This window comes from Melanerpes formicivorus, unplaced genomic scaffold (assembly GCF_026170545.1).
Source record: "Melanerpes formicivorus ecotype bairdi unplaced genomic scaffold, bMelFor1.0.p_v2 SCAF_50, whole genome shotgun sequence".
In the NCBI taxonomy this organism is placed as follows: Eukaryota; Metazoa; Chordata; class Aves; order Piciformes; family Picidae; genus Melanerpes; species Melanerpes formicivorus.
The window spans coordinates 5,002,285-5,019,349 of NW_027142402.1; the positions used below are offsets into that span (position 1 = coordinate 5,002,285).

At 44.9% G+C, this 17,065-nt stretch overlaps 1 protein-coding gene across 1 annotated transcript in view; it reads right to left on the reverse strand.

Moving 5' to 3' along the window:
* The window catches only part of REV3L (REV3 like, DNA directed polymerase zeta catalytic subunit), a 90,117-nt gene extending 73,686 nt beyond the window's left edge, over positions 1–16,431 (reverse strand). The window contains exon 1 of the mRNA XM_068160545.1: positions 16,139–16,431. Within this exon, the coding sequence (XP_068016646.1) occupies positions 16,139–16,277 (139 nt within the window). The 5' untranslated portion in view covers positions 16,278–16,431. The remainder of the gene's footprint in view (positions 1–16,138) is intronic.
* Between the last annotated feature and the right edge of the window lie 634 nt (positions 16,432–17,065).

The following is a 17,065-nucleotide window of genomic DNA, read 5'->3' on the forward strand; positions in this document are numbered from 1 at the left end:
ACCAGGCTGGATGAGGCTCTGGCCAGGCTGATCTAGTGTGGGGTGTCCCTGCCCATGGCAGGGGGGTTGGAACTAGATGATCCTTGTGGTCCCTTCCAACCCATAATGATACTATGATACTATGGTTGGATATGGCAGATCTTTTGATTCATCTTGCTATTATCAGCTTTTCAGATCTTGATGCACAAAATTCTGTTTAGGATATGAACTGGGGAGTTGTAGGGGATGCAAGTTATGACATCGTGAAAAACAGCAATCACTTAAAAATTACTGTCATGAAGAACGAAAAACTTAACCTCATATGAAAATTGCAAATTAGATTGTGGGCTCTGCTTATCCTCTCCTGCAAATAAGTAACTACTCTAGACACTTATGCATTAGAAAAATGAAACACTCCAATTACTGTTTCCAAACACAAACATTTGTAGCCTGCTTCTATTAAAAAACTACTCTAAGGCTGCCATGCCTGGAGGTAGCCAAAAATACAGGAAATTGATTTTATAGGAACTGTGAATATTGTATCATAGTGTCATAGTATCATTCAGGGTTGGAAGGGACCACAAGGATCAGCTAGTTCCAACCCCCCTGCCATGGGCAGGGACACCCCACACTAGATCAGGCTGGCCAGAGCCTCGTCCAGCCTGGTCTTAAACACCTCCAGGGATGGGGCCTCAACCGCCTCCCTGGACAACCCATTCCAGGGCTTCACCACTCTCATGGTGAAGAACCTCCTCCTCACATCCAGTCTGAATCTCCCCCCCTCCAGCTTCAATCCATTCCCCCTAGTCCTATCACTACCTGACATCCTGAGAAGTCTTTTGATGGTATGGAACCAGATTAGCCAGGTCATCTACTCACAAACTTCCTTGCACACAGCTGAAGAACTGTCCCTTGAAATTTTAATAAATGTCTCAAACCTTAAGAAATTGTCTTACAGCAAAGGAAGGTCTAATAACCAATGTCCTGCAGAAATGGTGAGTTAATGAAAACTGGAACTTGTGACAGTTTGGACACTTTAACCCTGTTAACTGTGGCAGCTACTGTTCAATAGCTAGGGATCAAGATATCTGCTAACAGACAACAACAGAACACAAATATTTGCCTCCTCACTGGAACAACTGCAATCCATGTCTAAGTAATAACTGCAATCATTATCTTCTCCTGCATTTCTCACTTCTTTTCACCTTTCACGCAATGGAAATCCTGGGTTTTAGTTGCACCCACAATCCCTTTTTATATCAGTTTATTTCATGTTTGGAAAAGATCACTCCATTTTGATCACATTAGATGTAGTGAACTAACAGCAGAAAATGTCTGCTTTTTTAATTTCATTTTAAAACCAGATTTCTTAACTGCTTGAGCAAATCTAATACGAAACAACAACAATTCTACCAAATCCTCTTTGGAGGAAAGCCTTTGGCCTATGATTGGGCCAGAGGGGAGATACCACTAAGCCTCAGAAGCAACGATTTTTAGAAGCCTTTTTAAAGCTGAATAGTTCAGCATGCAGCTGGGCAATGAGAGACAGCCATGTCCAGTTACAACTGAGCTTATATTAAAGTATGACTGAAGTTCCTGAAGGTAAAAAAAACAACCCCATTCTTGACCTCACTGTGCAACTACAGAAACAGCTGAAGAACAATTTTCACCACAGATGTGGCCTGTGCTTTGGGAATTCAGAGATGAACTAACTCACAAAAGCAAGAAACTGCCTCAGATCAGATTTACTTCTGAGTTAGGGATGAGTGTACACAGAAGCTATCTGCCAGAAAAACAGCACTTCATGCAGTTGGCGCCTTATCCTCTTACATGGCTGGCCTCCAATATCAACTTCGACATTTCCTTGTTCTAAATGTTGGCAGCTGCTAGAACATAGGTTGATGAAAAAACACTTTTCTCCTTGTTAAGTGTGTAATGTATCATGGTGATGAATTCTGTTGGTCAGCTGAAAACTAATCAAAAATAGAAAGAAACCACAACCCAACAGGTTAAAACCCGGACTGCTTCCTCACAGGCAAAAGCTTATGCTCTTTTCTTTCATTTTCAATCCTTGCAAACAATAACATCAGAGAATATAAAGTTCCTTTGCATTAATAATCACAATACATTGAACACTCAAATTAGAGACTGTTTATTGCAAAGCACTGTGTTCCAAGCAATCATTGTACTCAGATGCTGTAAAGCAGCTGCTGTGCTTTGCAATATGTAATCTGAGTTTCTTTCATACAGTGATTTTTTAAAGACATTGTGTAGAACCACATTTAGTTCTCTCATTTCTTTTACAATCTAGAGAATACAAGCACTACAAAGACGAAAGAAAAATTGTACTTAAAAAAATAGTAATAGTTGAATAGCATTTTATCAATAGTCCTGACTAGACTTTGATGGTTTATGCCTCAGCTGAAACACTGGAAAGAATTGGTGGAGTTACAATTAAGGTCCAGTTCTCTACCACGATGACAACCACAAAGTACCAGCACTCCTAAGTTTTGTAGGAAAAACTACCCAAGAAGTATCATAGGATCATTCAGGGTTGGAAGGGACCACAAGGATCATCTAGTTTTAACCCCCTGCCATGGGCAGGGACACCCCACACTAGATCAGCCTGGCCAGAGCCTCGTCTAGCCTGGGCTTAAACACCTCCAGGGATGGGGCCTCAACCACCTCCCTGGACAACCCATTCAAGGGCTCTCATTCCACCACTCTCATGGTGAAGAACCTTATCCTCACATCCAGCCTGAATCTCCCCAACTCCAGCTTCATTCCATTCCCCCTAGTCCTATCACTACCTGAGATCCTGAGAAGTCCTTCCCCAGCCTTCCTGTAGGCCCCCTTCAGATACTGTAACTGATAATGAGGCATGTTGGCTGGTAGAAGTGACAATAACCTATTTTAATGGTGTTTTGAAAATAAACTCCAAAAAGCAAGAACTGGCATCACTTCTACAGAAATTGACTGGAAGTCATTCCTCTTACACACGATGACACTGTTGCCCTTAATTACAAGAGTCATTTTTAACTGATTTTTAAACCATCATTTCCAAAACATTTTATTATTACCCTAACAAATCCACACCAAACAAATGAAACATACCATTTACAGATCCTGAAGACTTGTACTCTGAACAGCAGGGTACATCTAAGTCACAGTATCACAGTATAACTAAGGTTGGAAGAGACCTCGAGGATCATCGAGTCCAACCTATCAACACAGACCCCATGACTAGACCATGGCACCAAGTGCCACGTCCAATCTCCTCTTGAACACCTCCAGGGATGGTGACTCCACCACCTCCCTGGGCAGCCCGTTCCAATGACAAATGACTCCCTCAGTGAAGAACTTTCTCCTCACCTCGAGTCTAAACCTCCCCTGGCGCAGCTTGAGACTGTGTCCCCTTGTTCTGGTGCTGGTTGCCTGGGAGAAGAGACCAACCCCTTCCTGGCTACAACCACCTTTCAGGTAGTTGTAGAGGGCAATGAGGTCACCCCTGAGCCTCCTCTTCTCCAGGCTAAACAACCCCAGCTCCCTCAGCCTCTCCTCACAGGGCTGTGCTCAAGGCCTCTCCCCAGCCTTGTTGCCCTTCTCTGGACACGTTCAAGTGTCTCAATGTCCTTCTTAAAGTCCAGCACTAACAGACCATGACATATTTGAAGAAATGAAGAAACCATTTTAATCATGTTTGGATGGAACAAAGTTGACACTCCTTCGGGGATTCAGATGGAATAGACTGAATTCCCCAGGGTGGTTTTTTTCCCTCTTATCTTCACTTGTGTGTCTATTTGCAATCCTCACGTGAATGTACTCCAGTACCAGCAGTGTCTTGTTCTACTCCTGATGAACCTAAACAGCAGAATTCTTCTGCAGAGTTTCAGAACACACAACTGGTAGGAAATTATCTACCCTTAGTATCATAGTATCATTCAGGGTTGGAAGGGACCACAAGGATCATCTAGTTCCAACCCCCCTGCCATGGGCACGGACACCTCACACTAGATCAGGCTGGCCAGAGCCTCATTCAGCCTGGTCTTAAACACCTCCAGGGACGGTGCCCCAACCACCTCCCTGGACAACCCAGGGACAACCCTTCCTTAGTTCCTCTACAGCATCAATAGGCAGCTCACAAAATACTCTGAAACAGTAAATTTTCAGCTCCAGAGCAGTTAAAACTTCAATTACACAGTGCTAACAAAACCCAATTCTTTGAAGATAACACAGAGTCTATCGTCATAAACCAAACCCTAACCTCCCCTGCAAAAACCTCCTCATCTCAGCAGATATATTGCATCAGTCTTTTCCCTTCTTTCCCCTTCCTCACAGCTCTAAGTGAATTCCTAGTGTAAAAGCACTAATGAGTAACTACACTGTGTATTTGTCCAAACATAAGCCAAATGAAATCAGGTGGCTTCAGAAAACAACATCTATGCCATGCAATGATTTCTGCATCAAACTCTCAGTCTAAGAAACTCCTGTTCAATACTGTACCCCACAAAACAGTCAAAATTAACTAAGTATGAAAGAAAAATTCAAGCTACTGGTTTTGAAAACTCATCAGTGTATCTTAGAGGCATGTACTATATGATCAAGTTTTAAGTTTCAACTGGTGGCTGCTGCAGAGCAGCCGTAAAAACAGCCAAGTTCTGTACTGCTCAGTTCTAAACTTTATTTGTGCTTCTCCTGAGCCTTGTATACCAAATTATATATCTGCAGATAACAAAAGCATTTCAGTGCAGTCTTGGTCTTCAGGTTTTCTCCTAGGCCAGCTTTTTACTCTCTGGCCATCTCCACTCTATCTATTGTTATTTTTCCACCACCATTTTATCTCCAAAATGCCTAAGCTTCAGCCCCTCACCATCAGTGCTCTGCTTTCAAAATACCAAATTCCTGGTCAGCTGGGCACTATGTGTGAAAAAAGCAATCACTCATCCTTTAAAAACCATAGACTTTAGGCATCCAGTGAAATTCAATGGTTTACTGTGAGTCAGATGACTACAGAAGCCAGTTTATTAGTAACATTACAACACTGCCTTGCTAGTGGTTTCCATAAGAGAATGGCATTCCGAAAAAAAGCCAAAGACTAACAACTTGGAAAGAAGATGTTGCTAAGGTCTTCTTTCAACAAATCAAGCTTGCACAAAACAAGTGAGGTTTTTATGGAAGCAGCTGAAGAACATGACAAACAAGCAGGCTACAGAAAGCCCATTTACAACTAAGGAGAAGATGATCAGTTGAAGATGTGATCTGTTTCTCACTCTGTTTGGGTTTTGTTCTGTTTTTAACTCTGCCACATATGCATCTGCATTATGCACCTATCCTACCCTGTCAGCAAAAGATGTATTTTCATATGCATACAGCATACTGCAGAGTCAAGTGGGGCTGGTTTTGGTTTATTTCTACTGATACATTGTGAAAATGAACACCAGATATTCAGAATTCATTTTATGAATTTTCATTAAAGCAGACAACACAAAATGTGCTTACAGACAGCACAGTGCTCATGAGAATACTGTAGTTCTCCACTATGTTCTATACCTCTCAGCTGGAGGGACTTTGTTTTCTTTCTCTCTTCTCCCACTGCACAGAGCAATAAACCTCACATAACACCTCATCTACTTCCAGCCACAAGTCTGGAGATAAGAAATTCCAGGGGATGAATCAGGCCCATGAGTCAAAAAAAGTGAAACCAAAAGGGACCAGCCTTAGATAACTGGTCCCTGTTGTGGCAACTCCCACATCAATATTTTTTGCAGTCCTGGCTCTCAGTACTCTCCTTCCTCCAATCCCCCCCTCCCCAGCTCACCTCACATGCTCTACATATTCCTTTCCATTCCCATTCTTCCTTTCAACACATCCTCCCCATCTCCTGTTTTTCCATTCAGACAATCCCTCCTACAAAATTCCACTTCAAGATCATGACTAACAATATTGCCATGCCATCTGTTTTCGTAACATACCGCTCTTTCTACACCTTTTAGCGCTCCTTTCATACAGAGCATATTTGTTTTGGAGTGAGGACTATCCACCATTATCTGCATATCGCCTGAAACAACTGGTTTCTGTTCTTGAGTCTTTCATCTTTAATACAGCAGTGGTTGAAAATGACTATTTATTTCCTTGATTAGGCTTCCAAGTGCTGGCATAAGAACACAAGCTCCCCAAAAGCTGACATGCTGGCACAATCTGTAAACGCTTAGCAGAACTTTACTCTGTTCTTCCCATCTATTCTAAGCTCCACACCTCAAGGTTTCGCTGGTGGTTTTTTGGTTGGTTAAGGGTTCTTTTTTCATGCATCAGACTTGAAACAGGAATCTAGACTGTAAAGACACTAAATTAATATCTGCATGGAAAGAGATGGTTTATAAACATACATGTAAAGACAGAAATTCCTTAAGAACCATACATTAGAAAACCTCACACTGAGGAATGGGCTGAATTACCAGGGCAAGTTAAACTATTTTATGCACAGCATATGCCAATTTTCTTAATCAAGGAAAACATGGGGCAATTTTAAACTCTATTTTTGATACAAAACACCTTTTCAGTCAAATGATGACTTATATTCAGTTATTTTACATCATCCCTACATTTTCTGGAAAGGTAAAACATACCACCAAAGCCCAGAAAATACAGACCCAGGGCTTCTTACACAGCCATACTGTACCCGAGGTATCTACACAGAAGTTTTATACATGCTACAAAACCAACCTTGCTGTAAGCAGAAATTAAATGAAGTACACATGCTTCCAGCTCAGAGGATGCCATGTGAAAAAAACCATAGAGCTGACAACGAGGCACACACTGGAAAGCTCTAAACCAAATTTGACTCTTCTGCAAAAGGGAGAAAAATCACAGTATCACAGCATAACTAAGGTTGGAAAGGACCTTGAGGATCCTCGAGGATCCTGTGACCTATCAACACAGACCCCATGACTAGACCATGGCACCAAGTGCCACGTCCAATCCCCTCTTGAACACCTCCAGGGACGGTGACTCCACCACCTCCCTGGGCAGCACATTCCCATGACGAACGACTCGCTCGGTGAAGAACTTTCTCCTCGCCTCGAGTCTAAACCTCTCCTGGCACAGCTTGAGACTGTGTCCCCTTGTTCTGGTGCTGGTTGCCTGGGAGAAGAGACCAACCCCTTCCCGGCTACAATCACCTTTCAGATAGTTGTAGAGGGCAATGAGGTCACCCCTGAGCCTCCTCTTCTCCATGAAATGAAACTGAACAGAGAAGAAGCATCCTTGCAAGAAGGGAACACAGAAGCCAGTCATCTGTGGTGCACTCCAGAGGTCAGCATTGAGGCCAGCATTGTTTAAGATCCTTGTTAAAGACCTGGCCACTGGACAGGTGCACCCTCAGCAAGTTTGCAGATTACAAAATCTGGATGAGTGTATAAGGATATATTAGAGGGCTGTGTGCTGGCAGTCTGTAGGACCTTGACCAGCGGTCCCTTACAACTTCAACATTAACCTGGGAGTAAACCCATACTTCTGTGGTAGGTAACTGACAGAGATAATGTAGCAGAACGGTGAGTTTGTTTTTATTGCTATTATTTAGGTCTAACAGTAAAGACGATTAAGCCTCAGGTCCACAAAGCTCACAAATGAAAATATTTGGTACTTAGGATTTATAAAAAGAGATTAATTTTCCCTCAACATAAGAAACTGCCCATAATCTCTTCTAATTTTCTGCAGACAGTAAAATAGGTTTCACTGCTTACAAATGTGAATGCCACAAACCCATTTGCTTAATGGCCAATGGATAGAAGCACACAAGAACGTGAAGAAAGACTCGCCTGCCATCGAAGTCTTTAACATTTTAGCTAGGTTAAATAGGTAACATTTTAGAAGGAAATATAAAAGCTGCTATATCAAGAACTCCAGAAAATTACCTCTTCATCTGGATAATAAATATAATAGGGGTGGCAGCAATAAAAAATGGTTCATTACTGATCTGAAGGCAATATCTGCAGAGCTGAGGACTGAACCAGCTTCCAATTCCCACTGCTTAATAAGATCTGTGCTATACAGAAACCCACCTAGGTAGTTTCAAACACAAAATGAAAGACTCATTATACATCTCATTATACAAAACTCAGAAAACTTGTATTGTAAATCTCCCCCAAGGAGTAATGCCAAGTATTATGGATTATGTGCAACATTCCACAGCCCTTGCAATATCCCCACTGAGCACCACATGTTGATATTGCACCTAAAATGGGACATACAGCCTGGCTGCAGAAACACTGGTTTAGTCAGCAAACAGTGCAAGAGGCACAACTTGAATGTAAATAAGCAGTGGCTGCTCTTGCTTTCTCTGTAATTTTTAGGGAGAGAACCTGTTACTGAGGGATAAACCCAACCTAGCACAGTCTGTGCAGTGAACATTCTTTTGTTTTTTCTTTCTAAATCTAAATTTTCCCTAACACCACCAAAACCTTCCAGTAACTTACACAGCTGCAGTGTAATCAACTGAAAGGCAGCTACCTGGCAAGCTCTCCACACCATTTGGATGCCACTGTGTTCACCTGGACACATGAACAGGTTGTAGAGAGCACCTGGATATTCACTGCTGACAAGAGTAATATCAGTAATCAAAGAATGGCTGAGGTTGGAAATGACCTCTGGAAGTCACCTGGTCTAAGCCCTCTGCTCAAGCAGGGCCACCTGTCTAGGACCATGTACAGCTTTGGAGTATCTCCAAGGAGGGTGACTCCACATCTCAAGACTCTGAGAAGGCATGCAGAGGTACACCAAGGTCACATAACATGAACTCCTAAGCATGCAGTCACTATGACAGACTGCATACACTGGAGAGGGGGTAACAGTTACCTGAAATGGCTATCCACAAGCTGATCACAGAAACACCGGAACATACAGACATCAAATGGGTCGCTAATAAGCCGTGTGGCCCAGTCCAGCTAACAAGTGTGATGTTTTATCTAAATGTCCTGCCAAAAGCCCCATAAACGTCTACATACCTTATAAATTATCTGTAATAAAAAGCAGCTCTTGAAAGGAAAGAACCTTAACAAACATGGATGAGGGAGGCCCACGCAAACACTGGCATTTCAGTCAGTTTCTGTACCCAGTACAAACTTCATGGTATTTGTTAAGATTCTTGTATATTCTGGGCTCTGCTCTCAGTCCTAGAGTAACTGTATCACAGGCAGAAATATACTGTCTGTTTGTAATCTCATAGACTTAATTGCTCCACTGGATTCCTCCAAGTTACTGTTTTTTCCAAGACACATATAGGAATCATGATTAACAGTGCTAACTCTATAGATTTCTCAACAGATCTTTGCAACCAGTCCCTGCATCTTGCTAATAAAGCCTAGGTCTTGCTTGTCACTACAGCTATAGCTTTGGCTAACATATAAAGGATTTTTCTTTTATTGTTTATATTCATTTATTATTGGATAGTGCAGCAGCACAGAAACAACAGTCCTGCTATTGATTTGATGTGGGACCCTAAGAAAATCCAATCTTTTCTTTACATGGGTATACCTTGCTGCCTGTCAACGTGTTCCTGAAATGTGAGATAGCAACCCAATAGACAGTGAAACAATTTCCCCCCACAGAATAAATGTAACATAGAGGAGATATGTACAGGAACTTTGAAAATGCCAACCATTGTAGCACACAGGGACAGAGCACATGACATGGCAGACAGAGAGGAAGAAGCAAGTTCATCAGTTGTCAGCATCCAGTGATGACAGCTGATGAGGAGATGATGCTGGCTTTTCAGAAGCTAGCTTTGAAATAGCTGGAGAGAGAGAATGTTTCATTAAAAAAGATAAATAAATAAAATGTGACTGATAATTGTCCTGAAATTTTGCACAGCTAATCTCCCTTAACATGAGACTGAATCTCCAGTGACCCTGTTCAATCATTCTGAACAATTTCAGCTGCTTCCCTTATGAGATCAAACATCTACTGTAAATCTTCCAGTGCGAACGTTCATGCCGCCTCCTTCCAACTGGTTACATTTCCATCGTCATTACCATCCTTCTCACGAGGCCCACTGCACACAGAGGTCAATCAAGTCAATCAAGGGTAAAGGACAAAAACAGGGTAATGACAACAGTTAGCAGAACAGGGTATTAAATGATCAATACTGCAACTCTGAAAGGAGACTGAGAAGAAACGGATAGCGTGGTGTTACCACACCTGCTCCTTCTTTCAGAGATTTATCTTGTCTGCTCAGACTGCAAAAAATACTAAGCAGGAGCTGTTTCTCCCTGAGTGTTTACACACCGTCTAATCCTGCCAACCTCAGTTGTGATATGCATGTGCTACTCTGGTAAAAATAAGAGAGACAACTATTTTCAGACCAGTGTGTTATTTTGAGGAGGTTCATTTTACACACTGAAAAAGAAGACATTTCAACAAGCAGCCAAAAAACATCCTTAAGAAGTATGCAACAGAAGTAGTAGCTGAGATAGATAAGTTGTTAGTCTACTTCCAGGGGCACTGATGATTAGAAATCAGTCCCAAGCTACATATTAGGCTCAATATAGATGCAGCTATTTTGTGAAACACTGTTAGGTCTTCAGCTGATGGAGTTCTAAGCACATAGTGTCAAGTTATACTGACCAATTTTTTAACTGAATTACAAAAGCACAAATATCTTCAGTGACTTGACCAAGAGGTACTCTGCAGCAGCAGACAGAAGAATGGGTATGAAACCAATATCTGGAGTCTAGTTACAACATTGATTTTATCACACCATCTTAAGGTTTATTAAAGAAATAGAATGAAAGCAAGCTGTATATACATGGGTACTACATTTGCTACTTAATGAGTTTCATGCCAGCAGAGAACAATCTAGCAGTTTATTCAGGCAGCTTCTCATTGCTCAAACAACTCAGCAGGCAATCTACACAAAATAGTAACAAATGCCTCAAAAAAGGGAGAAGGTTCCTCACAAAAAGCCACAAAATAACTAATAACAAATGAACCACTAAAACCCCACAATGCAGCAGAAAACACATCCTTTTAACAACCAGGTATGTTACAGCCTAACAGCCTCCAATCAATCATTGATAAAATTCAAACACTGAAAACAATCTCAGAACAATCCTCATCCTCCTCCAGCTCTGTTCACCTCTCACAGAAACTGAAGAAAAGAGAAACAAATGGACACCAGGCTGTTTTTCAAACAGCTCTTCAGAAGTACAAGATGTGGCAACGGTGTGCTGGGAGTGGAATGACACTGTACAATGCTGAGTATCTTCTAAGCCATGCTGTAGCCCACAGAACAGCTCCTCATCACGAGCTGTACACTGTATGCAAGGAAAGGCAGAGGCATAAGCCCCACCACGATGGCTGTATCCTGTTTTGCATCCTCATACCCTAACCGTGAGGCCTGTTAATGAGAGGAAATGCCCACTTCTGAGGAAAGGCAGCAACTGGAATGATGCTAGGCTGTGAACACTGGGATAATGAACAGAGGAAGCTATGGGGAATGACCACTGTGGAACAGCCTCTGAAATGGTAGTGAAAATGAAGGGAGAAAAAAAGTTAATCAAGACCTGAGGGTAGAAAGCAGCAACTTCCTGCAATGAGCTCATTCCTTCTGAAGTGAGCAGCAGTGGAGGAGAAAAAGCCACTGGGATGGGATCAGATATCCAGCCTAGCCAGGTCAATGAAGGGGGAAAGGGGAGGGAAGAACAGAAGAAAGAAGATAAGCAGGCCCCCTCACTGAGTCATACCAGAGCTACTGCTGCTGGAAGGGAGCCAGATTTGAGCTGGAGCATTTGACTGCTTTTTTCCCCTCTGAGACAAACAAGAAGTGAACCCACCAAATGTAGATGTATACCTGGAATGCATTCAGACTTTCCTGACTGTAAACCCCTACTCTAAACTACATGGAGCCTCAGCAAAACTCCTAATCAAAAGCATGCAAGGGTAACTTCAAAACATACTCTTCTTTAGCTGAGTTTTTGTGCTGCCCTGAAGTAAGATTCATTCTTGGATCAGTGACTTCATAATGTAAAATACAAAACCCTTCAGAAAGAGACAAATATACAAAGTGGCAGCTGAGGACAGCAGTTATAATATTCCTCACATTACACATTGCTTTGGCTTAGGTAAATTCTTAACCTGTCTTCTCCAAAGGCCCTCCTGGTGATTGAACACACATTTCTGAGCCTAGCCCACTTCAAAAGCAATTTTAAAATGTGGACCTCTTTCTGTAAAACTTATTACAAGTACCAGCCTCAAATTACACTCAAATCAGGATTCTGAGCTTTTTAACTGTTTCAACCATTCATTTTACAATACTCATTATAATATACCAACAAGTATCTTGTCTATGTTTAGTGTCCTCAGCCATTTGCACTCAGCCTCGTTAAGTGAAGTGATAATTTGGCACACTCAGCTTGTTTGTTAATGCCTCTGCTTACGTGACATCTCATCTCCGATTTCTTCATGAACGGATTTACAGCTTGGTTCCCTCTTCTTCCTGCAGACTAGACCTGGCAGAAAGACCCACCTGAGCATTCACATACTTTGAAGTGGTCACTGACATCTTGAGGAAAGCCTCCAAGAGCTGGAAATGGCCAAAAGCTGGGGTGAAAACAAATCAACACTTTGACAGCTTCGCACACGAGAGCCCAGCAACAAGACTGAAAATCCGAGAACGACCAATTAAACAAAAGGCCAGAGGAAAACAGAAAGTTCAATGTTCATTATGATTTCACTTGAATAAACAGGCCTTGAAATTCTTGAGTTTTTTAAAATTTATTAAAAGCACTTAGCTAACTAGCCAAAAATACTGAAAGAAGCAAAAAAGAAGATAATGCAACTGGATTTCATCGTTGCACGTTACCTAGTGAATGAAACCCTACTGTTTTAACTACAAGCAGCAATAGTGCACAACTCTGACTACTGCACCAAATAGTATCTATGATTTTACACAACACAGTATGAATTAAACACTGCTTTCACTGTATTACCACCATGGCAGTGCTGCAGCATTTCTGACATTGTACTTCTGTCCAAGTCACTATGTCAACAGACATGTCAGTCTGCTTCAAGCACCAAACAGCTAAAATGGAATCGAATGGCTCAAGCAGCTAAGATGCATTCAAACACAAATTCCAGTAGTGCTTCCCTTCACCTCTTGCTATTGTACCCAGAATGTTATTCTTGGTATTTCATAGAACAACAGAAAATCATAGGTGGATTTTGTCCTTCTTCAAAATTTTCATTCCCTCCCTTTCAAGCTTTTATTATGCCAAGATGTAGGACATCAAGAGATGGCTTGTGTAGTCTTGCCAAATGCAGTGGGATTTTTTTCTTCAAAAGACGTTATCAAATGTCATTGCAAACACAGTCCATCCTAGCTATTCATCCTCCCATTGTTTCAAATCAAAAGCCTGGGTTTTACCTCCCCCAACCACCATATGACAAACCGCTTTAATTTTATAGATTCTATCAGCAAACCTTTACAAATGGCTTGTTGAGCACACGATTACACAAAAGCCCTCGAAGATAAGAACGCTGCCAGTCCTTGTCCTTCATATACCTCACTGAGCAGAAGAGGAGGCAGAAAGAGGTGCCTTCAGAACCAAAGTCCATAGCTGACACTAGACACAAGACAAAATGCTGCTAGACGTCTGGCTTTCTGAACATCTGCAGAAGCCACTTCCACATACCAATCAATCCCCCTTCACTCAGCAGGTGGAATTTGGAGTCTGTTCTGAACCTGACTCCCAATTAGCTGCACAGCATGGACACACTGCTTTAAACACGCTCACATTCATGCAGACTTAATCATGCCAGAGGTGAAACAGCCTATGCAGAGATAGTGGTTTGCTGTCATGCTTTCAGCATGGTAACCAAATACCTTTCCCTGAGGCAAGATAGACATGATAAAGCCCATGAGAAAGGGTCACTCTTATCCAGACCAACTCAAGTGAACACAAGCGTCAAACAGCCTGTAGGCCAAACGGCAAGTACACTGCATTGTCCTATGGAGTATGCCAGAAGTTGGTTTCACTCAAACAAAATGTCAGTGTAGATGTGATTGCATCAAATTTCATTTCATATTTCTTCTCTCAAGTAAATAACTGGATAGCCCTTCTCTCAAGTAAATAACTGGATAGCCCTTCTCTCAAGTAAATAACTGGACAGCCCTCTCACTTAAGTCACATGTCACTTCTGACAGCGACTGCTTAGTTCCAGCACCTCTGAAAAGAGACAGCATTATGTGTCTCCTTAAAAAACAAAAAACAATGCAAATATGCAAGAAGTTGCTCTTGAAGCTCACTATCAAACATCACTAAAGGTGCAGAAGGGGGGAAAAAACCCATAAAAAAGTTGAATAAGAAAATAAAGAGAAGATAGTCAAGTCACACTTCCTTCGCAGACTACAGAGAGGTGTCTTCTCTAACCAAGACAAATTAGAAACACCTCTATTATGCAAACTAATATTAAAGTTTATGGTTTGGGAAGCCAGGGATTTCCTACTGCGTTCCTAATAGCTGGACAGCTAAACTACTTCACTGTTTACTTTGTGATGCCACATTCATGATATGGCACAGCCCTAAACATCTTCTTAAAAGGCAAATAAGCCTTAATGAGTTAACCACACGCACACACAGAGAGCCTGCTACCTGCCAGACAACCTCAGGCTCTGCATTTTTTAATAATGAAATCGTTACTCCTGCCATTACATAAATATTATTACATAATATCTCCCTTTGTATGCAAAATTAGAACTACAATAAAATAGGTGCCTCTATTTCAACGTTTTTATCTATTAATCCCACTCATCCCCTTCATAATCTGGAGCTGTAGATGCATCAGATCACAATGGCTCTACAATCTCACATTCCTCTGTGCCTGAACAGGGAACAGATAGATAAGTCTAAATTAAATAAAACCAATACTAATAATAATAATAAACCACCACCAAAACCCCCAAAATCTGCTCTAGTGGGTGAAGGGAAAGGTTCCATTTTTATTATGTGTTTTCTGTCTTGCCTAACATTTAATGCACACACAAATATCTCGTTTTCAACATGTAAGACAATAAAACATGCAGAAATACCTTAATTCCCCAAGGTCAGCATTACACAACATAAGCATAAAGGGATCACAAACAAATCATGCTTAACACGTCCAACGTCTCAAAGAACAGGGCTTTCCCTCCCCCCAAGTAATATTTAATAAACTTCAATAAATATTCATTTTCTTAAATATCAAACGTTCGGTGGTTTGTCCTGATGGTCAGAAACACAGTTGGGAGGTGGGAAGGATAAAAGCCTAAGTCCACAGAGAAGAGGCAGTGAAGAAGTGGGATGTGACATTAGCGAGTCTCAGGGGGCAACATGTGGCCAGCGGTTAGGACGTTCCCTTCTGCAGTGCAGCACCAGTGCCTACCGTTGTACGCGATTCGTACCACGCTAGCGTAGGATCAACATAACCCCCCCACTTTACAAGTACTGCAGAAGTCTCACTTGCGACTACGTTCAAAGGTTTCCTCTCGCACGCCCACCCTGTGGCTATGTGCCCGCAGAAACACACCTCCCGGTGCATCGCCTTCACCCCCTGCCCGCAAGATGTTCTCCTGCCCGTTATGCTGTGGGAGCGCGGGGCGATCCCCACTGTTTGCACAGCCGCCGCCGCTGGCTCGGGGCAGCCCCAGCGCCGGCCGCGCCGCGCACAAAGCCCCGGCAGCCGCGGGCCCTCCGCCCCGGCCCGCACCTGCGGCCCGGCCCCGGGGCCCCCGATCCACCGCCGGCCAGGAGAACGGGTGGGGTGCGCGGCGGGACAGCACATCTCCGCCCGCGGCGGCAGCTGCTGCCGGGCTCCCCCGCAGGGACACCCGGGGCAGGTACCCTCTTCTCCGGCCGCCGCCGCCCCGCGGCGCCGGGGGTCGGCTGGGCCCGGCGCGCTCCCTCGTAGCCGCCGCTGGCAGGTGAGACGCGCCGCTGCGGCGGGCGGGGAGGGGGGGGGGCGCGACCCAGCCACAAAGAGCAGGAGCTGCCGCTACCTCCGCCCGGGTGAGGGGAGCCCGGCGACGGGCCCACCGCCACAGGACCCGCGCTGCAGCGGGGCCGTCCCCACCCGGCCGTCGGCGACGGGGGGGGGCTTAGGGGGGGCGGCGGCGACGGGGGTCCCTTACCTGCAGGGGTGGCGCCGAAGACTCTCACGACGGGCACCCGCCTGGTCGGGGCCTCTCGGAAGTGGGACTGGCAGGGGTCCAGGCCGGGCAGCGGGCTGCCCATGTAGTAGTCGGCAGTCACGATCCGCACTGAGAACATGTTGTTGGCCGCCGCCGAGGCACACACTGAGGGAGCGAGCGAGCGCGGAGCCCGCACGGCTCCCACCCCCGCCCCCTCCCCCGCCGCAGCGAGCGAGCGCGCGAGCGCAGCCCCCCGCCTGCCTCTCCTCGCCCGCCTGCCCCGCGCGCGTGCACGCCCCGCCGGCGCGCGCACACAGAGGCGCTCGTCCCCGCTCTCCCGCCGCCTCCTGCTGCGGCGGCGGCGGCTCCCCCGGGCGCGTGCGCGACGGCAGCGCGCGCGCTCGTCCGGGGCTTCCCGCGGGCCTTTCAGAGTCCCGCCGGCCGCGAGCGCCTCACGGGCAGCGCGAGCGCGGGCCCGTCGCCCCCCCGCAACACCACGGACACCTCGGCGGCGGCGGCGGCAGCTCCCCGGCTCCGGGCTGCAGCTGTTGTTGCCATGATGATGATGTCACGGACGCAACCATTACGGGAACGGGGAGGTGGACGGGCCGTGTGCCTGGGGAGGATAACGAGCAGGGGAGCTCCGGCTCCCCAGTGCGCACCCCCGCCGCCTTTCGGGCGGGCGCGTCAGACCGTCCGCGAGCGTACGTGGGAGTGGGGGAAAACTCTCCGGTGCCTAACGTCCTCTCCGCAGCTGCGGGAGCGAGGCGGGGGTGCTCGGTGAATCGGCGATCGGCCGAGCGGGCTGGGGGTGAGGCTGCGGAATCCCGAGCCGCGGATGGGACGGGGTCGGGGCGGGAAGGGAGCGCTGTTGGGGCAGGATGGGGTTAAACTCTGTTGGCAGCCATTTTGCATGCCGAGCCGCCG